The 27,538-nt window shown below is 43.7% G+C and overlaps 1 protein-coding gene across 1 annotated transcript in view; it reads right to left on the reverse strand.

The window, feature by feature from the left end:
- The window catches only part of ALK (ALK receptor tyrosine kinase), a 1,066,008-nt gene that overhangs the window by 713,467 nt on the left and 325,003 nt on the right, over window positions 1-27,538 (reverse strand). The window contains exon 2 of the mRNA XM_049904948.1: window positions 10,150-10,269. Within this exon, the coding sequence (XP_049760905.1) occupies window positions 10,150-10,269 (120 nt within the window). The remainder of the gene's footprint in view (window positions 1-10,149; window positions 10,270-27,538) is intronic.

Genomic DNA, 27,538 nt, shown 5'->3' on the forward strand with positions numbered 1-27,538 from the left:
CAGAGAGAGGTCTCCACAAAACTGATAGGAATGTTGGGGGTACTGCACACAAACAATACAATCATGCAAATATTTAAGAAGCATCTTGTAGATGGATGTTTGGCCCCATGCTAGATCTGGAATAACAGTGAACTAGGTTAGAATCTCTATGATGGGCAGGAGCAAGGATCTTGGCAAATCATTGTCATCCATTGGACGAGTTAATGTATGCATGATAGATGGATGGACAGATGGACAGACGGACAGAAATAAATAGGCAGAAATAAAATTGACATTTAATATCTTCTCTGCCTTCCAGTTGGGTAAATTAGACTCATGCTTGATTGCTTTATCAAGTAACCTAGTTTACACTTGGGCCCATAAAGGGAATAAAATGAAAGCTAGTCAAGTTATCTGGTTGAAAAGCAACAGGAGAGAAGCCTCAGATTTTGTGAGATGAACATAATTTAATGGGATTCTTAGGGGAATTTGGCATGTCCAGGAAATAATTCCCTGTACAAGACAGAACCTTCTCAAATTTCAGGAGGGGGATGATCTCATCCTCATGTGGCTCAACCCATCAAAAAAATCCCAAGGAAAAAGAGGTATCAGGGTAGCTCAGAGTACCCAAGAAAAGTTCTGTGGTTTTTAGAGGCAGGGTCATTTGGACCTTGTAAGATGGGAGAGACAGGTTAAAGGGAAGGAAAAAAACAAATAAAATGATGACAAACTGAAATAAGAAAGTAGGAAGAATAGAAGGAGGGTAAGGAGAATATAAAATATAAAAGTTACTTACCAGGCTGATAAAAGGCCTTCTTACAGTCCTGGTCCTACTTTATCTCTCAGCAGCTTTAACACTGTTGATGATTCCCTCTTCTGAAGACTCTTTATTCCCTTTGCTTCTGCAGCTATATCACCTTCTAGTTCTCCTACTTCCCCTTTAATTTTACCTTGGACTCTCTTTAATCCTCCTCTTTCTCTACTTGCGTCTTAAATGCAACCTCCTGCATCTCCTCTGTCTTCATCCTCCCGTTACCAGCTTCAACCACAATCTGTGTGCTAATGACTCTCCATCCCACTTTCCTCCTCAAAGACCTATATTTACAACTCTCTACTGGCTGGCTGTGTTCTCCTGGGTGTCCTGAAGGCATTTCAAATACAGCTTGTTCAGGGTAGATCCCACCATCTTCTCCTCTCCCACTGGATGTCTTGGTCGCCATTTCTTTTTGTCAAATGTTTGTTTCTCCTCTTCTATATTTCGGTTAATGACATCTCCATTCACTCAGTTACCCAAGTTCTTCTCCTAAATAGGCAACCAGGTCACGCTCACCCTATATCCAGAATCTCTCTTTGATACACCTGCTGCCCTTCCTTTTCTAAACTATGCTTTGCATGTAGAATTATATCCAAACCCTGAGTATACACCAGAAGCAACTGTTTCTCCAGCCTCATCCCTTCCACTACTCCCCAGGTCCTCTGTGTCACAGAGCTCTACCTGTTCCTAAACACGCCTTTGCACATGTATTCCCTCCGCCTAGAATGTCCTTCTCACTGGTCTTGGTGCTCCCTGGGACGAAGGTCCAGTTCAGCTGTCCTCATCTACAGGACATCTACCTTCCTGAGTTCTCTACTGAACTGGTCCTAGCTCCTCTGTGCTCTGTGGCACTTTGCATATGTGTCTGTTACTACATTTGTCATAGAGCAGACATGTTTGTTTCTTTCAAACATGAGTTCCTGTAGGGAAAGAAGAATGTCCTATTTGCCTTTATCATAGGCACGTCTAGAGAAGAGCCAGGAATACATCTGGTGTTCATCTTCCCATTCTCTGCGGGTTTGTAGTTTCACTACAGGCGAAATGATGCAGGTAGGTAGGGATGCAGGAATCACCCTCAGAAGGTAAGTTAAGACTGAAGCAAGCATTGGGGAGCCACCTGCCCAGGTCTGAGAGCTGAAACCATGCTAGCAGCTGAAAAAAAATATGTGAAAAGACATCGAACAGCCATGAGTGATCCTTAGATCCTTTCACCCTTGTGTGTCTCTTTCTCTCTCTCTTTCTGTGTGTCTCTTTGATTCTGTCCTTTCATCTACCTATCTTTCTCCTTTTTCTTTTGTTCGTGTCTTTCCCTCTCCATTTGGGATCATTGTTTTAAATAGATCTCTTTTGTGTTTTTATTACTTTTGTGTCAGTTGGTGAACCTCTCTTTTGATATCTTTTATTCTGACTTTTTTTCCTTTCTATCTGCCACCTACTCAGAGATGAATTGTTCTTTTCTTGGATGGTGGTATTTATTGAATGGTGGGTGACATACAGGGCTAAGCACTTGACTGCTAATGGAAAGATTGCTAGTTTCAACACACCCAAAGGTACCCCAGAAGAAAGTCTTGGTGATCTACTTCTGAAAGGCCACATCCATCGAAAACCCTATGGAGCAGTTCTACTCTAACATATATGAGGTCACCATGAGTCAGAATCAACTCAATGGCAAATGATTTGGTTTTTGATTTATTTGAATGGCTTTCTGTATCTTCTTTTTAAATGTATATCACCAAATGAAGCATTTTAAATATGTCCCTCCTCAAAAAACCTAAGCCAAGCTGCTTTGTATTTACTGTCCATGGATTGAGTCCATCTATCCCAGCAGACACTCAAGGTGACAAATGCTCTCTGCTTCTTCCTTTTGAGTGACTGCTGGGATGACTGTCCCCTTTAGAACTTATCCTTTTCAGTGAAAGCATCCAGAGGCTGTTTGAATACCATGTTATAGACAAAAATACAGAAGCATGGATCAAGAAAGAACTTGACTCCCCAGCTCAGTGGAGCAGGGCTGGGAACACAACACAAAAAGGGCCTGGCCTATCAGGGGCAGAGGAGTTGTTAGGAAAGCTTTTAGTCCTGACAACGAACCACAAAGGAGCTGTTTTTCACTGACGCCAGACTTCTGAGGGCTGGAATGGTTGATCAGGGACAGCCACATTAAATAGGTAATTTCAGAAATGTGATCAAACTGACTTCCTGCCAGAGCCAGGAAGCAAACCCACAGGGAACTGGAAGGCCTTTTGTTTTCCATTTTTAACTCTGTGGTCGGTTGACATATACACATAGAGAGAGTGAGAGAGAGATATTTAGTTGACCTCCGTCTTTAATCAAAGAAATTGATACATTAACAGGACTGGTGGTAGTGGTAGTGGCAGGGAAAGTAATTAAAAAGTCTAATTTTTCTTTCTCTCCAAAAGCACCAGCCCATAAATTGTATGGGTCCCCATGGACTTGAAAGCAGACAAAGTTTTAATAGAATTTTATTTAAAGTCCAACAATAGCTTTATTGTATTCTGATGTTGGGATTTAGGGAGGGGTGTTTTCTTTTCCGGGAGTCAGTGTTTAGTTACCGCCACTCATCTGTCAGTGTGTTCTACTGTGGTGGCGTACAAATTGCTAGGATGGTGGAAACTATGCCACTGGTATTTCAAATACTAACAGGATCACCCATGGTGGACAAGCTTCAGCAGAGCTTCCAGACAAGATAGACTACGAGGAAAGGCCTGGCATTCTACTTCTCAGAATTAGCCAGTGAAAACCCCATGGAACACAACAGAATATTTGTTCAGTGTAGTGCTGGAAGATGAGCTCCCTAGGTTGGAAGGCATTCAAAACCCACTGTGGCTGCAACAATGGACTCAAGCATACCATTGATCGGGAAGATGGCACAGGACCAGATCATGTTTTGTTCTACTGTACATGGGGCTATCATGAGTCAGAGTGGACACAAGGACAGCTAACAACAAAAATGGGGTTCAGGACCTTGGAGAGCTGGAAGAATGAGGACCATAGTGTAGAGTGGGAAGAAGAGATGGGAAAGAGGACAAGACTGCCCATAGTGCCTGGTAGGGGGCGAAGGGGGTGGCACTCACATTCATAATTAGAAAGAGGTGAATTACTTGGCCTACCTAGGATAGTCTCAAGTTGGGGACATTGAGTCTTGGTCCTAAAGCTGCCCAAGATCTTGGCCATCAGACTGGTTATTTAGTCCAATGACCAGGTCATCCAAGTCCTTCCCATAGAGGGCAAGTTCATCTTTGAAATAACTTGGTGATGTGGTAGAAACAGCATGCAACTTGGAGTTAAAATATCTGGATTCAGTCTTTCCTCCCTCATCCAGGGCAGAACCTTTGGTCATTCTGTTTGAAATATTGATCCTATTCTTCCCATGCCCAGAGTGGGCAAATATGAATTAAAGTTGGGAAGGATACAGCCCATCCCTGTGGTTCTGGAACTCAAGGTGATCAAAGCTCCCTTAATCTCTCAGCACTTGATGCTGCCAGATAGAACAGATTTTTATCTGGGTGGGTAGTTAGAGCCCAATCCTTTAGCCAAGTCTATAAATAAGTCTAAAGGCATCAGAGCTGATGATAAAAGGGGGGGAAAATCTTTCTTTAGATGTCCTGTTTCCTTCAAAGCCTTTGGGGAGGAATGTGCCACTCTCTGCTTGTCGATGATGAAATTAGCGGCCCGTCACTGAAGACAAGAGATGAGAAAGAGCTGGAATGTGATACAAAATGCCATCGAAGAGAATATATTTTACACAACATAAAAGGCCCCAACATAAATTAGAAGAAATATGGGGAGCCTTCAAAAAGGTAGGTCAAACTTTTTCCTCAAGCAGATAATTACAAGCTGGGGGTGAGTAAATCTTATTAGCCTCTCTCCACCTGGTCTCTTCTCATAAAACACTGGTAAGAAGAAAGCCATACTCAGCTCAGGACTGGACAGCTGGGCTGCGAGGTACCTGTGATTTGGCTGATAATTCTTCCTCTCTTATCCCTTTCCCCTTCCCCTGTAGAAGACAGGTTAAGACAGGCAGCCAGGCTTGGAGCTCCAGCCTGAAGCGCCCACATCGACTTGCTGAGGCTTGGTTCCTCCCCACTGTCTCAAGAACTATCCCTTTGGCCAGCAATTTTCCAGTCAAATTTCTCTGCCCAAGTTTGAGCCTTAAAACTAATGAAGTTGTTAACATTTCTTAAAATGTCTTTCACAGCAGTTGAAAGATATGGGTTTATCACCCGTGAGCCTGATGGCCTCTTTGGTTCATAGACACTTGTGGTCTGAACCCTCAGAAATCTCCTTAAGGGGACAGGAGTCTTGGCCTTAACTCCACCTTCAACTTGCTCTATAATAAGTTTTGGGAAGGGCCTTAACCTTTACCCTTCTGTGGTCAACCCTCAGAAGCACTCTAGGTGGTGTGGCCATGGGTTAGCTACCTCAGAATTGTTTCTCTGACCTATGAGCTCTGAAAAATCTCTGGATGGTGCAAATGGTTTGACCTCAACTATTAACTTAAATATTGGTTGTTTGAACCCACCCAGCAGTGCCATAGAAGAAAGGCCTGGCAATCTGCTTCTGTAAAGAATATAGCAAGAAAACCCTATGGAGCACAGTTCTACTCTGTGACACTAGGGTTGCTGTGAGTTGGAATTGACTTTCTGGCAAATGTTTGGATTTCTGGTTTTACATGCCCTGTGAGGGTAGGGGAGGGACAGCTTGCTTATCTTGGCATCATCTTCAGCACCTGGGCCAGGGCCAGGCACACAGCAGTTGAGAGGGGTCTTTTTGAGTATCAGCTGAATTAAATATTGTAGGAAGATGACAAGGCTCTGAAATTAACACCACTTAGTCAAGAAACACCAATCAAGACTCAGCTCTTCCCTCCCTTGAGATCCAACAGCGTTAATGGTGCTGACATTGGTACCCTCATCCAGCATTTCAGCAGTATCTGGTCAACGGTTTGGGTCCTGTCGTCTGCCAAGAAGGGAAATCATGAGGAGTCTATGTACACAGAGAGTCCAAAGGGGATTTTGGAAATCATCCAGGCCTCCTCCTTTACCCCAGGGGGCACTCCATTCCACTCATTTACAGGTAAGAGCCCAGGAAGAGGAAGTAGGTTTATCAAGGTCAAGCAATGAGTAGCGGCTTAATAAACTCCAGTGGTTTTCTCCTTTAAACCTGCAACCTCTTTCAGGATGCTCCCCAGGGAGCAAATGAGTTGCCTTCTGTGGCATGCAGGAGAAAGGCCTTCCTTTTTTGGATAGCCTGCATTTTATTAAAGTTGTCATCCTGTGAAGATACTGAATGACTTTGACAGCGAATACAAGCATGTTATCCAAAGACCAGTTGTATCACAAATCTGGTAACAAAGCAATAACAATACAAAGGACCAGATTTCAACTATTTGTAGACACTTGTCCTTATGATAGGATGACGCTCAGTGTCTGGCTTAAATAAAATCAAGAAGTAATTCTTATCTGGAATCTCCTGAGGACTACAGATGCTCCGCTTGCTCTGGGGATGCTTATGAGAAGCAGGAAGAACCTCAGCACATACTACAGTCCTATACTGTCTTATGGTTTTTGCTGCATTTTGTTTAAGTTTGAAATAAATAAACATAAACCAAGACTAACTACTTTAATAGATGAGGAACGACAGGCTCTGGGCTAAGAGTTTTTCTGTAGTGTCTGGGAAATCTCTGGGAGGTGCATTTTAAATGGCGCAGGCCCAAGGGCAGAGACTGAGTAGCAGAAATAAGTAACTGGCCAGAGGGAAGTAGAACGCAGTGCTGGGCTGGGTTCAGAAATACATAATTGCATGGGGCCTGCTGTGTGATTTCCACCCCTGAAGGCCTTTTGCATTCATTCTTCATTTCAGGAGTCTTTAAAGCACCTTCGTGTGTGATAGGATAAAGCGATGAGCAAACACAGCCCAGCCCCTTCACTCATGGGGTTCAAGAGAAAGAAAAAACGTTTTCCTAGAAACTCATCAGCTCTCCTCCAAGCCTGCTCTTTCCTCTGCGGAGGCCCAGCTCCTGAGATGTTAGCATGAATGCTGAGAATGAGAAATTCTACACCAGGTACAAGGAGCCCTGGTGGCACAATGGTTAAAAGCTCAGCTGCTAACCAAAATGTCAGCAGTTTGAACCCACCAGTGGCTCTGCGAGAGAAAAGACCTAGCAATCTGCTCTCATAAATATTACAGTTTAGGAAGCCGTATGGGGCAGTTCTGCCTGGAAAACTTGGTGGCGTAGTGCTGAGCTATGCCTGCTAACCAAAAAGTGGGCAGTTCAAATCCACCAGGCACTCTTCGGAAATCCTGTGGGGCAGTTCTACCCTGTCCTATAGGGTCACTATGAGTCAGAATTGACTCGACGGCAATGCGTTTGGTGTTTTTTGGTATGAGGCAGTTCTACCCTCTTACATAGGGTTACTGTGAGTCAAAATCAATTCGAGGGCACACAACAACAACATCGTATACATATGGCCTCCCAGACGGCTCCCTAAAGAGCCCTGATGACACAGTGGTTAAGCATTTGGCAGTTCGAACCCTCCAGCCTCTCTGTGGGAGAAAGACATGACAGTCTGCTTCCATAAAGATTACAGCCTTGGAAACCCTATGGGCCAGCTCTACTGTAGGGTTGCTATGAGTCAGAACGAACTCTACAACAATGGTTTTTTTTGGAAGGGCTTCCTGGACAGGACCTAGCAGCCTGTGTGGAAAAAGACTGGAAGAAAAAGTACACTTAAGGGAAGAATTCCAGCTTAGTAGTTAGGTAACCCTCTCTGTGTGATCTTATCAAGCTCAGTTCCACATTTGTAAAACCAGAATGAGACCTGACCTCTTTCCCACAAGGTTGTTGCAGAATCGACTGTGCTAAAGTAATCTAAGTTCCTTTAAGGAGTTACCCAAATGCAAGGGAGTCACTTGAGGAGCCCTGGAAGGTCAGTGGCTCCTTACTAACAATTCATTCTCAAGAGATCACATTGTTAGACTCTCTTGTGGGTTACAAACCCTGTCTTAGTCATCTACTGCTGCTATAACAGAAACACCGCAAGTGGATTGCTTTAACAAAGAGAAGTTTATTCTCTCAGGGTCCAGCAGGCTAGAAGTCTGAATTCAGGGCGCCAGCTCCAGGGAAAGGCTTTCTCTCCCTGTTGGCTCTGGAGGAGGGTCCTTGTGATGATGCATCTGTCTTCCCTTGGCCTGGCAGCATCTCAGTGCAGGAACTTCAGGTCCAAAAAACATGCTCTGCTCCTGGTATTGTTTCCTTGGTGGTATGAGTTGTCCCCCTTCACCCCTCATTTCCCTTTCCTTTTATCTCTTGTAAAATAAAAGGTGGTGCAGGCCACACCCCAGGAAAACTCCCTTTACATTGGATCAGGGATGTGACCTTAGTAAGGGTGTTATAAACCAAAAAAAGGTGTTATAATCCCACCCTAATCCTCTTTAACATAAAATGACAATCACAAAATGAAGAACAACCACATAATACTTGGAGTCATGCCTAACCAAGTTGACACATATTTTGGGGGACACAATTCAATCCATGACATTCCTCTCTTTGATGCTCAAAAATTCACATCCTTGCTACATACATATAAGACACAGTCACTCCATCATATCATGCAGAAGTCTTAAATCAACTCCAAGTCCAAAATCCAAAAATTCCTCTTCATCTGTGAAATCTAGAATACACGTTATCTGCTTTCAAAGTACAATGGTAGAACAGGCAGGTACAAGCTAGACATTGCCATTACAAATAGGAAAAATTGGAGGGAAAGAAGGCATAGCAGGTACTAAGCAAGTCAGCAGAACACATTCAATTAGCCCTCAAGGCTTTGAAAATAATCCTCTGTTCTCTGAGACCATTTACACAATAGCCCTGCCCTTCAGACTCTAAGTGTTGGCCACACTCTCTGGATTTTGAGTGGGGGCCCCTCTGCCCTGGGCTTCAGCTCCTCCTTCCAGGCCCACTGGGATGGCAACTCTGCTCCCTTGGCTTTAGGTGCACCATTCTCATAGTCCATCTAAGTGGCGACTCTGCCCTTAGACACACCAGAGGCCACAGCTCCACCCTTTGAAACCCCAGAGGCGTGGCCATACTGTTTGAGACTGAGGCAACTGGCTTCCTGTGTTCCTTGGCCTCTCGGCCCTCGGGCCTCATGCCTGCCTCTGCCCTGCTGGGGCAAGTTGTTCCAAAGCTCAGTAGCTCCACCAGTAAGTGCCTGGAGGATCCCCACTCTACCAGGAAGCCTCTTGCACACAGGCACTCAGCTCTCTCACTGGCTCTAGCACTGTCTGAAGCTGGTCTCCTGGTTCTGCTGCTGCTAGTTTGCTGCTGCTGCTGCTGGTCCTCTGCTTGTTTCTCACCATCTGTGCTTTCTTTTGTGTTAATAGTTCTCCTCACTTCCTTCTGAGTCGTATATCCATTCGCAGTTTCAAAGCTGCTTCCACATTTTAGATATCTGTTAGAGCAGCACCCCACTCTCTCGTTACCAAATTCTGTCTTAGCTAGTGCTGCTGTAACAGAAATACCGCAAGTGGATGGCTTTAGCAAAGAGAAGTTTATTTTTGCACAGTCCAGTAGGCTATAAGCCTGAATTCAGGGTGCCGGCCCCAGGAGAAACCTTTCTCCCTCTGTCAGCTCTGGAGGAGGGTCCTTGTGATGCATCAGTCTTCCCTTGGTCTGGGAGCATCTCAGTGCAGGAACTTCAGGTCCAAAGGACGTACTCTGCTCCCGGCATTGCTTTCTGGATTGTATGAGGTTCCCCCCCTACCCCCCACACCTCCCTTAAATGTGGTGCAAGCCACACCCCAGGGAAACTCCCTTCAGATTGGATCAAGGATGTGACCTTAGTAAGGGTGTTACAATCCCACCCTAATCCTCTTTAGCATAAAATTACAATCACAAAATAGAGGACCACCACGTAATACTCAGAATCATGGCCTAACCAAGTTGACACATATTTTGGGGGGGACACAGTTCAATCTATGACAAACCCTACATCTAAAAAGACACAGTCAAAATGCAAATAATCATTGCATCTAATGATTGGTAAGGAGATGCCAAAAATATCACAGACTAGAAAGGCCGGGAAGATAGGATATGGAAGCAACAAAGCCCTTGGCTTCCCACAGAAGGAAGTGATCAGTCTGGAGAGGCCAGGACTGGGTGGAGGGCTCTAGTGGGCTGGACACCTTTGGGAGACAGAGAACACAGAAAGACTTCCTCTGCACATAGGCCAGAGGATCCCTGGAGAGCCATGCATCACTAACTCGAACTCTGAGCTTCCTTAATTATGAGCTGGTGTTGGTATATCGTAAATAACAATAAACAATATACTTACCATATCGACTACGGTGAGACAGGAAAGGGAAGGAATCTTTCATTACCCAGGTTAGATTCCATGCAAAAGAATCAAGATGAGGAGAAGGCATGCTTGTTGGTGACTCGAAGGAGCTGTGACCTGGACATAAAAACAAAGAAGAGAATACTGATCCATGTGCTTAGGATGTGTCTTGTAGCTTTTCTGCAATATCGGTTACAAAGAAAGTCCACAACGGGCTTTCATCATACCCACTGAAACAAAAACCAACCAAACCCACTGCTGTCGAGTCGATTCCGACTCATAGCAACCTTATAGGACAGAGTAGAACTGCCCCGTAGAGTTTCCAAGGAGAGCTTGGCGGATTTGAGCTGCTGAGCTCTTGGTTAGCAGCCATAGCACTTAACCACTATGCCACCAGGGTTTCCAATGCCCACTGAACAGACGGGGAAAATAAGACTGAGCCACTAGTAGATTGAATTGATTTCAGGGCTTCGATGCATATTTTCTATGAAAAGCAACCAGATCTAAGAAGTCTCCATGTTTTGACGAAGGATGTGCCAAGGATGTCTGGGAGATGAACTAGAAAATGGGCTACTTAATGACTTGGTTTAATAGCTCTATCCAAAATCTACTCTGCCTGTAAGAATTTGTGCAACTTTAAGAATTTGTGCAACTTTATAGAGAACTTCAACTCATCTTGTGCAAATAATACCTCCATCTCTGCTTTATGTTCCAACTTGTAACTTCATCTAATGTTTGCTTGGGTTATTGCCTTATCAAGGAGAGGGCTGCAATTGCACTCAGAAGCTATGAGTTTTTGACAATTATGTTATTTTCGGGGGGGAAAGTTAAGTGATGGGTTTTCCTACAGCCAAGAGGCCAGGGAGCCACAAAGAATTAATGTTTCTAATTTGCATGAGAGAAAGAAGGGTTGAGAGAAAAGCAGCAAAAGCAGCATTATTCCTCTCCTTAACAGTACCTCGAGTGGGTTTTGTGTGGCAAAAAGTAATTACAATATATCTACAAATCAAATGAACACCGGCTGCGGCTCTTTTGCGGTTCTCCCCAGAAAATACCCAACTTGATCACTATACACTAATGTTTTATGGCACATAAAGCTTTTCTGTTAAATATGGAAGGATTTAAGAATCAGCTCTGTTTAGTAGACAGATGTGTATCAAGATTCCAAATTTAGCACAAGGAGTCGGGGAGGAAGGGAACTAGAATTTCTACTGCAGCTCCCACAGGCCAGGCACTGTGCTGGGCTCTTTATCCAAACAATTTCACTTGATAGCCACAATGACTCCCTAAGATAGGTATATCATCTTCATTGTACAGATGCAACAGCTAAGGCTCGGGTGGGCAAATGGTGGAATCAGAAATTGGACCCAGTTTTACTTGGCTCCAAATGCCACATTCTACCATCAGTGGGCTGGTTTGCTGCTCTAATCAAGTAACCAGTTGCCACTGAGTAGACTCTACTCACGGACACCCCATGTGTGTCAAAGTAGGACTGTGCTCCATAGGATTTTCAATGGCTGTTTGTCTGGAAGTAGATCGCTAGGCCTTTCTTCTGAGGCAAATTCACGTGGACTCAAACCTCCCACCTTTAGGTTAGTAGTTGAGCACTTAACCATTTATTTCAGCCAGGGACTCCTTTGCTACTCTAGTATCAAAAACCAAACCCAACCCATTGCCATCAAGTCGATTTCGACTCATAGCAACCTAATAGGAAACAGTAGAACTGCCCCATATGGTTTCCAAGGCACGGCTGGTGGATTCGAACTGCCGACCTCTTCGTTAGCAGCCAGTCTCTTAATCACTGCACCACCAGACCTCCACTGCTACTGTAAAGCAACCGTTAAACCACCCACAGTGGCTTTGTGAAGAAGGAAGGTGAAGAGAAGAAAAAGAAGCCGCAGCAGCAAAAACACTTTTTCCAGCCTATCTGCAGTACAGTTTCTTCCACACTACCCCGAGAACCTACTTCTCTAGGCCCTGTTTTCCTGCCCCCAATCATCTTTTGGTTTCTACCCCCACTTCACATATTTTTAGTAAGTCACTGCCCTAGGTGGCCATGGCAGCTCTCGTTTCCAGGCACTGGTATTATTGTATCCACGGTTTCTGCATGTGGGTAGAGCTAACCACAGGACCATGTGCCCCTGCAACTGGAACAGGGTGGAATTCTACAGTCTGCTCTCTAAAAGGAATATTCTTATCTCTGTCTTCCAAAGATTTCAGTTGGAAGTGGTGGTTCCTGTGTACCTAGAAACTATTTACAAGTTTTTTCCCACATCTGACTGAAGACACTGGAATTGAGTTTGTCGGGCCCAGATACATCTTTCTGGCTGAGAGGAGATGATGTCCTGAAAGGTCCAGGACCTATGCTAGTGACTTTCAGAGAGAAGCCATCTCATTCACCCTCACATCCAAAAGGTGGATAGTATTAGCCTAGTTTTATAGATGAGCAATGTGGCTGAGATCGAGCCCAAGGTCACTTAGGTCTGCATAGGGGCACAGTTGAGTTATTAGGCTTATTTTCTAAATTAATAATATGTGGGCCAGGCACTACACTAAGTACCTTGAATGTGTACTTTCATATATGTCTGACAATGACTTTATGAATAAGTACAGTAATTTGTCTTCACACCTTGACTGAGCCGTTATACAGGAGGCGAAGCAAGACAGCAGACCAGGTCAGTCTGACACTAACACCCGTGCTCCTTCAGCACCTTCCACAGGCCCCCATGAAGCAGTGCAGGGTGGGCCTGGACTCTCTTCAGGGCCTGCTGGGGCTCCTACCTGGCAAAGGCTGATCCAGAACAGCACATCACGTGAAGGGCTTGGGAGGAATTTGACAATGATCCCGTGTGAATATAAACTGATATCTCTGTTATCATCAGCTTAGACCAAAGTTTAAGTAATTTTGAAGTGACAGGGAGATCAGGCCTAGGCTGTATTTTCTGGTTCCTAAGTGATGTCATTTTTCTTAAACTTACAGTGTGGGAATGGCATTAACTTCTCCTGAATATGAAACAGCAAGTAGATGGGACTAGACTGCAGGAAGCGCTTACGAACCTATGTAGGCACAGAATAGCAGATGACTTTTAATATGGACCAGGGCCAAGTAATATATTCAGGCAGGTATATATATAATATATATATATATACCTGGAAACATTCAAAAGGAAGGGGGGCTCTGAGGGTTGAATCAGGACCCAGCAAAGAGTTTTGGGCATCCTGCAGGTCATCCCTAAAGATATAACCTTAAAGCATTTGACATCCAAAAATGCCAAGAAGTTGCTAAACATCTTCAGAGTAGTGAAAAGAAATCAGAAAGTTTTCTTTTGCCCTTACAGGAACCCCTAGCATTTCTGCCCTGTAGGTTGGGCTGTCATTAGTCTGACCTTGGCCCCCAGACGAGGGTGGGTAGAAAGATAAACTGGATGAGGCTGGGAGCTAATAGACGAGTTGACCAGAAAGACGGGCCTCCTTACCTGGGAAGGTTAAGGCCAAGGAAGAAGCCCAGCCTGCATGGTGAAACTGTTTGCCAAAATTAAAACACTGGGACTAAAGTGAGTTCTAGTCAAAGTTCATTAGAATGTGCAGTAAATTTAGAACACACAGAAGAAAGTGCTTCTGCATTTAACAAGTGCCAAGTGAAGAGACTGTTTCCTTCACACTCCTTACCCCTCCCTACTTTCACCCCTGGTAGGAAGGGATTCTTCCAATATAAATAGAAGTGATGCCATGAGAAGCAGTCCGTTTAAGCAAGAGAAAGGTTGTCTTTTTGGTGTTCCATTCTTAAGATGTGAGGAACCAGAGGGACTTGGGCCTCGCCAACACAAATTTGTGGGGTGAAGTTGTGAATTAAGCTTGCTGGCTCAAGTATGTGTACCTTGGACTTTGGGGGAAGAGTAGTAAAGAAAGAAGAAGGGAAAGGAGGAGCTTTCAAGTTCCAGTGATGGCCAGAAAGTCCCCCTCAGGAGAGAAAAGTAAAGAAATGCACTCTGGACTAAGGGCATTATTGATCGGCTGCAAGTAGGATGGTTTGTTCTGTTTTTTCCTGGTGATATCCTGAGAACTTTCTAAGCACCACCGGATGTGAAGGCAGAGTGAAAAGTCCAACCTCTTGCTGCTACCATTTTTTCATTACGCATTACCCTCCTTATGTCCTGAGCTCAGACTCCAGGTCCATCACCACAATCCAGGTGACTCCCTTGCATACAACCTCAACTTCTTTGCCTTCTTGCTTCTTCTCAATTGTCCTGAAAAAAGTTCCAGCAGGTTATGGTCAACTCTCTGCCTACTCTAGCAGCTGAATGTGACTAGGAGAAAAATACAAAAGGATGATGACAAGTCTTACTTTAAATTCATGACCACAAGCCTCAAGAGGATCTGCAGGACTACTCAGTAACCTTACTGCATTCCTGGCCCACTTGGTTCACCGTCCCACTCTCTTCACACTTTTCTTACTCCTTAAACCTCCAACTCCCTTCATTCCTCCACATTCTCAGCTAATGACTTTGTTTCTTATTTCACTGAGAATATAGAAGCAAATCTACCAATTTTTGAATATCAGTACCTTCTCTCCTGTTACAAAGGTGCCCTAGTGGTGCAGTGTTTAAGCGCTCAGCTGCTAACCAAAAGGTTGATGGTTTAAACCCACCAGCTGCTCTGCAGCAGAAAGATGTGGCAGTCTGCTTCTGTAAAGATTATGCCTTGGAAACCCTATGGGGCAGTTCTCCTTTGCCCTATAGGGTGACTATGAGTTGGAATCAACCCGACAGCAATGAGTTTGGCTTTTGGGTTTTCTCCTGTAATAGTGGATGAGCTGTCCCTGCTCTTAAGTAGTGCCAGCTTCTCTACTTTGGTGCTAATCTTACTTCCTTTCAAGGAATTTATTCTTGCAATTATCCCTTGTTTCTTCTGTATCATAAGTTTTTCCATCTACCAAATCAATCTCATCTGCAGCAAATATATCCCATCTTAAAAACAATCAAAACTTCATTGGCCCCACATGCTTCTTCAGACACTGTCCCGTAACTCTGTTCTCCATTACAGCTGAATCCCTTAAAGGGTTTTTCTATGCACCTGTCTCCACTCTCTTGCCTCCCACTTTCTCCTAACCCAGATAAAATCAGGCCTGTCTTCACTACTCCATTGAAACCACACTGGTCAAGGATACCAGTGACACCCAAGTCTCTGTCCTCGTGCTCTTAGATCTCTCAGCAGCATTTGACCTAGCTGACCCTTACTGCTTCTTGGAAACTTTCCTCATATCTTGTTTACCACACAATCCTTGGTTGCCTCCTACTTCGGTGGCAATGGCAGGTCCTTTTTGTTCTGCTTGGCCAGATCTTCCATTTTTCAGACTCTACAAAAGGAAAAGTTTCTACTTTCCAGCAGTACTTGCCTAGATTTCACTACTGAACACTGTCTCATCACAGAGGTCCTAACCAATGGAAGGTGATTAATGACCATGAATTTCAAGTAACCCCAGGACATCAGACCCTTACCAGACCTAAGTGAAGAGTTTTTCCTGGCCAGTGAACATGGGGACTTGTTTTAACCAGGGATGGACAGATGTATGAACTGAGTCCACCTTGTCCAAAGTACTGATTTTCAATTCTGAATTGGCATAAACCCTTTCCAAAGGCTTAAACAACTCTGACTTTTCTTTTCCCCTTAGAGAGCTACCAGTGAATCTCTTCACTGGTTTTCTCTTGCCTAATATGTAAATAATCTCAGTTTAGATACTGTTATGGATTGAATTGTGTCCTCTCAAAATATGTATTAGAGTGCTAACCCCTATACCTGTGGATGTTATGTTAATAAGAATGTACCAGTGTTGGCTGTATCTTAAACCTATTCTTTTTCGAGATATAAAAAGAGCAGATTAGGCACAGAGAAACAACATGAAAGGGGAAAGATAGATGCCGTGTAGAGATCTCCAAGAAACTCTGAGAAGAACTAAGACAGAGAGGTATAGATGACACAGACATAGGTAGATTTTAACTCCATGAGGGCATCATTGTTTTATTATTTGATAATTAGAAGTTGGGGAATGTGGTCCTCTTCTCCATCTAAATCCACTCCGTAAGTGATCTCATTCAATCGCATGACTTTAAATACCATCTGTATACTGATGCTCCTAAATGTGTATCTGCATACCCAGCTTCTCTCCTGAATGCCAAATTATATACCCAACTGCCTATTTGAAATCTCTATTTTATTGCCTAATAGGCTTCTCAAACTTAAACATGCAAAACAAAACACTTGATTTCCCCCCACGTAAACTGTAAGTGTTCTCCATTTTAAAAGGTAATAATATTTACCCACTTGCTTGGGCCAATAATGGAGGAGTAATCCTTGATGTCTTTCTTTTCCTTGCAGCCCACATTAATTCATCAATAAATCTTGTAGACTCTACCTGAATTTTACTCTTCTCACCCTTTCTCCCACCACCTCTCATCTCTACTACTGCAATAAGCTCTGGGTTGGTCTCCCTGCTTTCAGTCTCTTCTTCACAGCAGCTAAATTGAGTCTTCAGCCTTAAAATGGCTTTTAAATTCCTTACTAGGACCCAGCTCTTAAGGGCCTCACATAATGTGGCCCCTGGTTTATCTCTGATCTTATTGTCAACTATGTTTCCTTTTCCTTGCTACTCCTCAAACTCACAGAGCACTCTCCCATATCAGGGCCTTCATACTTGGGCTTCTCTCAGCCTGGAAAGCTCTTCACTTCAGAGGTGCATGGTCACCCTCTCCTTCCACTGAAGTCTCTGACCAAATGTCACCTCTTCAGAAGGAACTTCCCTGATCATTCTATTGGAAATAGTACTCCCTCTCAGAACTCTGTGTCCCTGTGCCCTGCCTTATATTTCTTCTTATGTATATTGTGTGTACTATATATGTTCATTTGATTATTGTGAACTTCTTGTACTAGTTACTGCTATGTCCTCATGCCTGGCACATAGTAAAAAAAAAAAAAAAAAAGCACTCAATAAATATTTTTTGAATGAATGAAACCAGAGCCCTGGAGAAAGTCATTAGCTCTGGCACTTATTAGCTGTTTAACTTCAAGCTAATTACGCCCTTTGCAGAACCTCTGTTTTCTGAGAATGATGATAAGAATGAGAATAATGCATACTTTACCAACTTTCGTAAGGGCCAGATAAGACAATGCCTGCATGATGTACTCTTTGAATATCAGTCATAGAATTCTGGAAGTTTTATATTCCATCTCTGTTTTAGAATCCAAAATGATCAGACTCTTGGTCCCTTTCCTCTATCTGGAGGGTCTTGTGTCAATAAATAAAATGTCCAAAAATTAGAAATGCCCCCAAGGAGCCACTTCTGTATTAATCATGAGTTAATTGACTCTGCCGACCGTTCTCGACCTCTAGTACCCACATTCCAGTCGATTGGCATTGTCTCCATTTCTAGTCCTATATTTTTACATGTCTCAATGTGTTCTGCTTTTTCCTAAGTTACTGTACATTATAGAATGAATATATCATACCCATGTCAGTATAAAGAGCTATGCATGTGATGTGACAATGTTCCGCTGCTATTCATAACGTTTTCACTGGCTAATGCTTTTCAGAAGTTCACTGCCAGGTCCTTCTTCCTAGTCTGTCTTAGTCTGGAAGCTCAGCTGAAACCTGTCATCTGTGGGTGACCCTGCTGGTATCTGAATACCGGTGGCATAGCTTCCAGCATCACAGCAACATGCAAGCCCTCGTAGTATGACAAACTGACAGACCTGTGTTTTATTGACTATGCAAAGGCATTTCACTGTGTGGATCATAACAAACTATGGATAACATTGTGAAGAATGGGAATTCCAGAACACTCAATTGTGCTCATGAGGAACCTTTACATAGATCAAGAGGCGACTGTTTGGACAGAACAAGGGGATACTGATTGGTTTAAAGTCCGGAAAGGTGTGCACCAGGGTTGTGTTTTTTCACCATACCTATTTACCCTGTATGCTGAGCCAATAATAGGAGATGCTGGACTATATGAAGAAGAACGGGGCATCAGGATTGGAGGAAGACTCATTAACAACCTGTGTTATGCCGATGACACAACCTTGCTTGCTGAAAGTGAAGAGGAGTTACTAATGAAGATCAAAGACCACAGCCTTCAGGATGGATTGCACCTCAACATAAAGAAAACAAAAATCCTCACAACTGGACCAGTGAGCAACATCATGATAAACGGAGAAAAGATTGAAGTTGTCAAGGATTTCATTTTACTTGGATCCACAATCAACAGCCATGGAAGCAGCAGTCAAGAAATCAAAAGACACATTGCATTGGGTAAATCTGCTGCAAAGGACCTCTTCAATGTGTTGAAGAGCAAAAATGTCACCCTGAAGACTAAGGTGCGCCTGACCCAAGCCATGGTATTTTCAATCGCATCATATGCATGTGAAAGCTGAACAATGAATAAGGAAGACTGAAGAAGAGTTGACACCTTTGAATTGTGGTGTTGGTGAAGAATATTGAATATACCATGGACTGCCAAAGGAAAGAACAAATCTGTCTTGAAAGAAGTGCAGCCAGAATGCTCCTTAGAAGCAAGGATGGCGAGACTGCATCTTACATACTTTGGACATGTTGTCGGGAGGGATCAGTTCCTGGAGAAGGACATCATGCTTGGCAAAGTACAGGGTCAGTGGAAAAGAGGAAGACCCTCAATGAGGTGGATTGACACAGTGGCTGCAACAATAAGCTCAAGCATAACACGATTGTAAGGATGGCTCAGGACCGGGCAGTGTTTCGTTCTGTTGTGCGTAGAGTCGCTATGAGTCGGAACCGACTCGAGGGCACCTAACAACAACAACAATGTGTGTGATGGTTATTTACATCAATGCCCTGGGTTCACTAGCAAGGGTGTTTTACAAACTCACATCAATAAAATGTAACAAATGTTTCTATTCTAAATACTCCTTGGAACTGCTCCTGTTTTGCCTTGTACACATTTTACTTCTTTATTTTCCTTCCAACAATAAAGCAATCAGTGACAGCCTGCAGGTTTTTCACCCTTTATTTGCAAACACATTTAATAATGCATTATTTTACAATGATTTTGTGTCACACAAAGCCGATGTCACATGGCAGTGAGCAGACGCAGCGAGGTGGGTCACACAGGACAGGCCGCTGTTTGGGGTTGGCAGCTAAAGGGAAAGGATTTGGGTATTCACTGGGCTAAGCACACACCTGCTCAGTCCAAAAGATATGTTCTCAGTGAATTTACACGACTACTGGGTTTTGCAGTGATACTGGAGTTGTAATAGGCAGTTAATTTGACCAGAAATTAACAGAGATGTGATTTGCAGAGGAGTGAAAGGAAGTTTTAGCAGATGTGCCCTTTGAAGAGCGCAAACTCTGTCTTCAACACAGAAACCTCCCTACACCTCCCCTAAATCTGGAGAATGAGAGAGTTGAACTGGCTGTTGGTGAAGGTCCCCTCTAGTTCAGGCACATTTGGCTCTCTACAGTTTTTCACACTCATTCCAGGTGGCTTATTCAGAGAGGAGCTATTAGCGTCAAGGGAGGAATGTGAATGGGGTTATACAGCCCCCACTCCACTTCACCTTTTTCTAAGCCCACCTCCTATCAGGCCAGCAATGTTTGTGCTCTCTCCTCTTAGAGCAAATCTGAAGCAAAAATTACTATTTCTCATAACATTCACTCCGACAGTTGAAAGTCATAGTCTCAACACATGTCTTGCCACTTTCCAACCCCAAAAGGACTGATAAATTGAGTAAACCATCTCAATTGATGGAAGCCTAACCTGTCAGTCAGTAGAAGCAGGCACTTATCCCCAAGGTGGAACACTAAAGAAGATTGAAGGCAATACAAAGAAAATTTGTTAGCATGGTCCCTGCCCTTGGGGAGTTGATTATCCACAAAGAAGATTGAAGGCAATACAAAGAAAATTTGTTAGCATGGTCCCTGCCCTTGGGGAGTTGATTATCCACAGGGTGTACTAGAGACACCAAAAAGGGAATTGCAATGAGCCTCAAAAGAAATTGCTAAAACTTATACAGGCAATTTCCAGGTTATGAACATCTGACTTACACATAGCCTGTAGTTACGAACCAATTCCTGTAAAGCTATTACATTAAAAATTCGAGGTTCATACAATAAACCAAAAAAAAAAAAAACTCAGTGCCGTTGAGTTGATTCCGACAACCAATGGTTCATAATAATAAACAGGTGCAACTTTGCAACACGCATCAAAACATTATTAGTCTGTATTATTATGTTAAAGATGTTTTAGTGTATCTGGAAGAGTTTCTTTAATGTTTTTTATGCATAGAAATGTACGCTATATACTATATACTAAGACAAATATTTGACTGACATTAGATACAAACCATACCTAACTGTTCCTACTTATATACAAATTTGACTTAAAGACAGACTTAGGAATGAAACTCATGATCCAGGGACAGCCTGTAATTTGAAGCCTGCACAATTGGACTACTACTTGCTTTTTTAGCTTTATTTCCCACTCAGAATCCTTTCACATTCTTGGATGTGCAATCCTCATTGCACCTCAGTCTCCAAATCTTTGCCCAAGCTAACCTCTGCCTTGAATGTCCTTCTCCTCCCCCACTTTCCTAAATCCTATCCACTCTTAAAGACCCAACCCAATTTTCCCCTTTTGAGGTTCACCTTCCTCCCCAAGGTTATAGCCCAGTCATAACAGTTGAGCTGGGATTCATAGTGGACCCAAATAAAACTTGAACTGGGCCCTCCTACCTTCTTAACTACTATGGCTTATGACACTAGAACAATGGCATTTAAGTAATTCATCAAACATGGTTTTCAAGCTACTCTGTTGATAGCAATGGACAATAAAAGTACATTAACTTCACTCACACATATCAAGCAAGCTTCCAGTGTGTTGCTTATGTTGAAATATTTTTTGTTTTTCTTTTTTTGCTCACAGACTTAAAAGAAATTGGGAGAAGGAAAACTAAGATATACCCCCCCCCCCCCCATGGATTCAATCTCCTGTAGGACAGGCTTCACAGGGTCAGGCTCAGTGTCAGGTCATCGGCCTAGACCTAGTTTGTCAGTTGGGATAGTGTATCTGTACATGCCCCCAGTGACTCACATAACTCATGGCAAAAACCAGATAACAGAGGAAATGTGAGATTCAATGTCTCCCTTTTAGAACTTATATCTCTCTTCAATAGTCCCAAATCACTATATTTTGACCTATCCGGAGATGGCCCCAGGGTAATGGTGGTTCAGTGGTAGCATTCACGCCTTCCATGAACACTCTACCACATTCTCACTCCACCACAAATAGAACTCATGCCTCCCATGAACATCAGTTTTGATTCCTGATCAATGCGTCTCATGTGCAGCCACCTGTCAGTGGAGGCTTGCAAGTTGCTATGATGCTGAATAGCTTTCATCAGAGCTACTAGGCTATGACAGACTAGGATGAAAGGCCTGGTGATATACTTCCAAAAATGAGCCAGTGAAAACTCTATGGATCACAATGATCTGATTTGCAACTGGTCTTTGGAAGGCACAGGACTGGACAGTATTTTGTTCTGTCGTGGATGGGGTCACCATGAGTTGGGCACCAATTTGACAGCAGCTAACAGCAATAACAACAAAGATGATCTCATTGTCCCAAGCAAGATGCTCCTTATTGGACAGTGAACCCTGTAAGAGTCTTCTCTTGCCCTGGAAACTGTGTTCCAGCATTGACACTACCTATCATGGGCTGTGCCTGCAGGGCGGACTGACTCGTGGCAGCAAGCTAAAGGGACTGTGGGAGACTAACTGACATTTGTACTAATCTGAGATGGCAATGGAGAGAGGTGTTACTCTTCCCACGACCTAATTGTTAATACTACACCATTCCCCATGCCCCCAGGCTAGAACCTGTCCATTAGCAAGACAACACAACTGTCTGTTTTGAGTTCATTTCTGTGGCTTTCTTCTGCTCTACTCTTTATAAAATTTACTCCACTGTGATCTATTTTCTCCCCCCAAAATATGTTGACTAGAATAATGATCAAAAGAAAGACTTTGAACTGCCACCAGGTCTTTCATCTTGTGATCTCAGAGAGTTTTGCCAGGTACTAAATAATTAATAAACTGAAAGCAACACAAAGACTGAGAGGCCTAGATAATCAAGTCCATCAACAAAAGACCTTTCTCTTTTGGAGCAAGGAAGAGCTTGTAGGACAATCACCTGCCAGCAGGCCCAAGTAGTCCTTGGTATGTTGGACTAGAGGTCTCAAATTTTCCAGGGAGAATCGGCTCTTATACTGACCTGAATTTCCAAGCTGGGAACCCACATGAGCTAGGAGACACCTGGGGAGGACGTGGCTGGCTTTCATAAGAAGCAAGGAGCTCCAGCACATGGGAGTGGATAAAACTACTGTACTTACATAGTCACGGTGATTTTATGGTTCACAGATGGCTTTTAGAGCCATCAGATCCTGTAATTCTTACAATAACCCTGTTAGTTAACCCCTCTCACAGATGAAAAGATTGAGGCTCAGAAAACACAACTGCCCTACCCCAAGATCACATGGCTAGTGGGTAGCAGGATAGGACTTCCCACTGAGGAACCCTGAAGTAAGACCAACCGAAAATGCCACTTTTCAACACCCTACATTTTGGAGATAATGTTGATTCCCCTGGAAGACAGAGACATTGAATTAACACAGGAGACAGAGATTGATCAGATTGCAGATGCTTGCAGCCTTCACCTAACAGAGGGCACAGACTCCCTTCAGGACAACCAGGAAGGTGACCTAGAAACATACACCTTCAGTGAGAGCAGTTTGCTCTCCAGGGCTCAGGCTCAGCCAGCACTGTTTCCTTGGAAACCACCACCAGACCTGATGTCTGGGGCCCTTGAGTTGGGGCCTTGGCTTGTCCAAAGGAAGGATGCTTGGGGTGAATGGAAGAGAGGGCCAGAACACTTTCTACCAATTTTGGCCCTTTCGACCTGTCTTTATCTATTTGTCACCCTTCTCAATTCAGGAAAAAGAGTCTATCCTCCAGAAAACCACAATCGTAAATAACACATTGCTCAGGAACAGAGACCTCTCACCCATGGCAGAATTCCTTTCCAGAAGATGGAAGCTGAATGCTCTAACAGGCAGGTGTGCTAGCCAGAGACCTGGGTTCAGGAAACAATGATGGTGTTGTACAGTCTTTGGCAAGTGACTTCATCTTTTTGAAGGTTTGTTTCTCTGCATATAAAACAGAACTCGTCATACTTTCTTTCCCATACAACTTTAGGGATGCTCAGAGAATTAGTAAGACAGTATATATACACAGCCCTTCAGGCTGTTTTGAAGGAAGATACACTAGAAAATCCTCGTGCTGTTACTAAGAGGCATTGTCATGATACATTTGAAAACATTTTTCACCTGTAAAATAAACTCAACTGGTATTAAAACAGAGAGGCCAACAGCCTGATTTGCTTCTCCCTATTGAGATGCTCCATGGCCTTTTTGCTTCCTTTCATCTTGTACTGTGAACGACAGTGGTCAATGTCACTGTTGACCCTTATGTAGAGAGAGATGCAGACAGTGAGAGTCAGGAGGAACTCTAAAGATGATTTATCCACATCTCATCATATACATGAGGATGCTGTGACACAGGCAGGGTCGATGCTTTACTCGAGGTCACCTTGTTAGTGAAATGCTCGCAATCTGATCTTTTGATCCTCCATTCTATGGCTCACCCAACTACATAAGAAGGTCGTAGAGAAAGAAGGAGAAGGAAGAAACAAATAGGAAAACATGTCTTTTTGTTCTTTAAAACTTTAAATTTCTCTGTGCGATACTCTGGGATGAAAAAGAAACTAAGGAAGACACCATATTTCATGTGTGCCTGTTACACATGCCAGGCCTCACACTAGGTGTTTCACAAGCATTGTCCCATAAAAGTCCCACAATTTTCTGAATTGGACATTGTTATTTCTGTTTTCCAACTAAGGCTCAGAGAGATTAAGTAATTTGCTCAAGGTCCCAGAGCCAAAAGGGAGGAAGCCAAGACTACTTAATCCACTGAATTGATATTTATTGAGCATCTCCTATGTGCCAAACTCCATCCTTGGAAGTTGGGATGCAATCATGAGCAGAATCAAACACCACCCTTTTAGGGTCTACAGTTTAAGGCTCTTAGGGTGTGGTGGGGTAGTAGGCAGCAGTGCAGTGGCCTCACAAATATTTGCAACGTGCCAATGTTTGTATGTATGTGAAGGAGAAATGCATGGCCCATGAGAATGTACGATAGGAGGACCTGATTTCATCATTAAGACCAGGGGGAGACTGTCTGAGAGACCGATGCTTGAGCTGAAGCCTTAAAGTAGAAGAGAAGGCTTAACTGGTTAACTGGTGGGGTAGGATGGAGAGAGAGGAGAGGGCAGGGGTCTATTAAAGCTCAAGCCTGTCTCACCACCAAGAAAGGTGAGGTGTTACTGAGGAACCCTGATGTATGAAACAACCAGAAATGCCACTTTTCAACACCCAACCTCTTGGAGATGACATTGATTCCCCTGGAGAACAGGGACACTGAATTAACACAGCAGAAAGGGATGGATCAGATTGCAGATGCCTGTAGCTTTCTCCTAACTGGTGACAAAAAACTCCCTTCAGGTCAACCAGGAAGGTGACCTAGAAACATATACTCAGCTGGCTCTCCAGGGCTCAGGCTCAGCCAGCACTGTTTCCATGGCAACCACTACCAGTCTTGATGCTTGGGCCTTTGAGTTGGGGGCTTGACTGGTCTAGTAAATGGATTCTTGGGCTGAATTTACCAGAGTCCTGTGGTCTGATGGAGGGATGTGCTAAGGAGGAGTCCCATGGAATGATATCTCAGAACCCAAACGCAGAGCAGACATCAAGGGCACAAGCTGAGGCCTGGTCTCTAAATCCCAGACCCTCTCCCTCCAGGAAGCTTGGCCAAAAGGCCCAGGGTGGGGGGTGGGGGAAGGCAGGGAGGTGGGAGGGTGATTGATAGGACAGGGCAGTTCTGCTAAGGGGGCAGGGCTGTTTCTCTGGAAGATACCTCAGTTATTGTTAGCTGCTATGGAATAGGCTCAGACTCATGGCAACCCATGCACAATGGGATTAGACTGTTGTAATTCGTAGGGTTTTTTCGTTGGCTGCTTTTGGGAAATAGAAGGCCAGCCTTTCTTCCTAGCCTGACTTAGTCTGGAAGCTTCACTGAAACCTATTTAGCATCATAGCAACATCCAAACCTTCACTGACAAATGCGTAGCCACCGTGCTTGAGGTGCATTGGCCATGAATTGAACCCGGGTCTTCTATGTGGAAGGTGAGAATTAAATTACTCAACCACCACTGGCCCTACTTCAGATGTTACAGGTCTGAAGGCTGAATTACCCTTTGAAACATGAAGAGATGAAAACTGCCTCTGGTACCGCATTTACAGCCATCCATCTCGATAACCTGTATTTGTATTTCCCTCACCATGACCCCAGCTGACATGATCAAATCCTTTCTTCCACCACATATTTGATGTCTTTAGCAGGAAGAGCTTCAAAGCTTAGGTGAAGAGAGGAGAAGAGGGAGGAAGGCAGCAGGAAGAAGAGGAAGGAAGGTGAAGGAGAGACAGTGACTGACATTAAGGAATGGAGCAGAAATGAAGAAAAATGGGGAGGAAGAAGGAGAAATTGTCTGATATTTTACACTATTTGGAAGTTAACAGAGAGAAAGTTATTCAAAGTACCACTGTAAAAAGGCCATAAAACACCTTGGGGAAAACAGGAAAGGTACCTACCACCATACAGATGAGTACTCTACAATTACCTGCCACAGCAGTGTCTGGAAAGAGGAAATTCGATGGCCCAGGTTGCTGCCTCCTATCCCTCTGGCTCCCACCCTCTCCAAGTCACCTGACTCTGAAAGGAGCCGCAGCAGTTTGGAGCCTGCAAGTGTGAAGGAGTGTCAGAGCTGTTGTGTGCCTTCATGCAGCATGCATTTTTTTTTTTTTTCTGATTTACCTTTATTTTATTTTTTGATTTTATTGTTTTTTTTTTTTTAGGTGCAAGTTTAAAGGATAGTTTCTCATTAAAAAATCTATAAACAAATTGTTTTGTGGCACTGGCTGCAATCCCTCCAATGTGTCAGCACTCTCCTCCTTTTCACCCCAGGGTTCCCTGTGTCCATTTGTCCAGTTTCCCTGTCCCTTCCTACCTGCCTTCCTGTCTTCGTTTTTGGGCAGGTGTTACCCATTTGGTCTCATATACGTGACTGAACTAAGAAGCACATTCCTCACACGTGTTATTGCTTGTTTTATTGTTGTCAGTTGTTAGGTGTTGAGGAGTCAGTTTTGCTTCATAGTGATCCTGTGTACAACAGAAGGAAACACTGACCAGTTCTGCACCACTCTCAGAATCGTTGCTATGTTTGAGCCCCTTATTGCAGCCACTTTGTCAATCTATTTTGTTGAGGGTCTTCCTGTTTTTTGCTGATTCTCTACTTCACCAAGCATGATGTCCTTTTCCAGAGACAGGTCCCCAGTTATCAGGGACTGGTTCCTCCTGATAACATGTGCAAAGTATGTGAGGTGGAGTCTCACCATCCTCACTTCTAAAGAGCATTCTGGCTGGACTTCTTCCAAGACAGATTTGTTAATTCTTCTGGCAGTCCATGGTATATTCAATATTCTTTGCCAACACCATAATTCAAAGACATCAGTTCTTTAGTCTTCTTTATTCATTGTCTAGCTTTCATTTGTTTTATAGACCTGTCTAACCTTTGGCTGAAACGTAGACTTCGAGAGTGGCTTCAGTTCTGAGTTAGCAGGGTGTCTGGGGGCCATAGTATCAGGGCTCCTCCAGTCTCTCTCAGAGCAGTAAGTCTGGTCTTTTTCATGAATTTGAATTTTGTTCTACATTCTTCTGTGTTATGGTCCTTGTCAGAGCAGTCGGTGATGGTAGCGGGGCACCATCTAGTTCTTCTGGGCTTAGGCTGGTGGTGGCTGTGGTTTATGTGGCCCATTAGTCCTTTGGACTAATATTTTCCTTGTGTCTTTGGTTTTCTTCATTCTCCTTTGCTCCGAGTGCACTAGGACCAATAGATATATCTTAGACGACTGCTTGCAAGCTTTTAAGGCCCCAGATGCTACTCATCATAGCAGGATGTACAGCATTTTCTTTATGAACCCTATTATGCCAATTGACTTAGATGTCTCCCAAGACCATGGTCTCCAGCCTTCAGCCCCAGTAACTCGGTCCTTCAAGGTGTTTGGATGTGTCTAGGAAGTTTCTATGACTTTACCGTAGGCAAGTTGTGCTAACTTTCCCTATATTGTATGTTGTCTCTCCCTTCAACAAAGTTAACACTTGTCTACTATCTACCCAGTGATTTTCCCTCCC

The sequence above is a fragment of the Elephas maximus genome, chromosome 12 (genome assembly GCF_024166365.1).
Source record: "Elephas maximus indicus isolate mEleMax1 chromosome 12, mEleMax1 primary haplotype, whole genome shotgun sequence".
In the NCBI taxonomy this organism is placed as follows: domain Eukaryota; kingdom Metazoa; phylum Chordata; class Mammalia; order Proboscidea; family Elephantidae; genus Elephas; species Elephas maximus.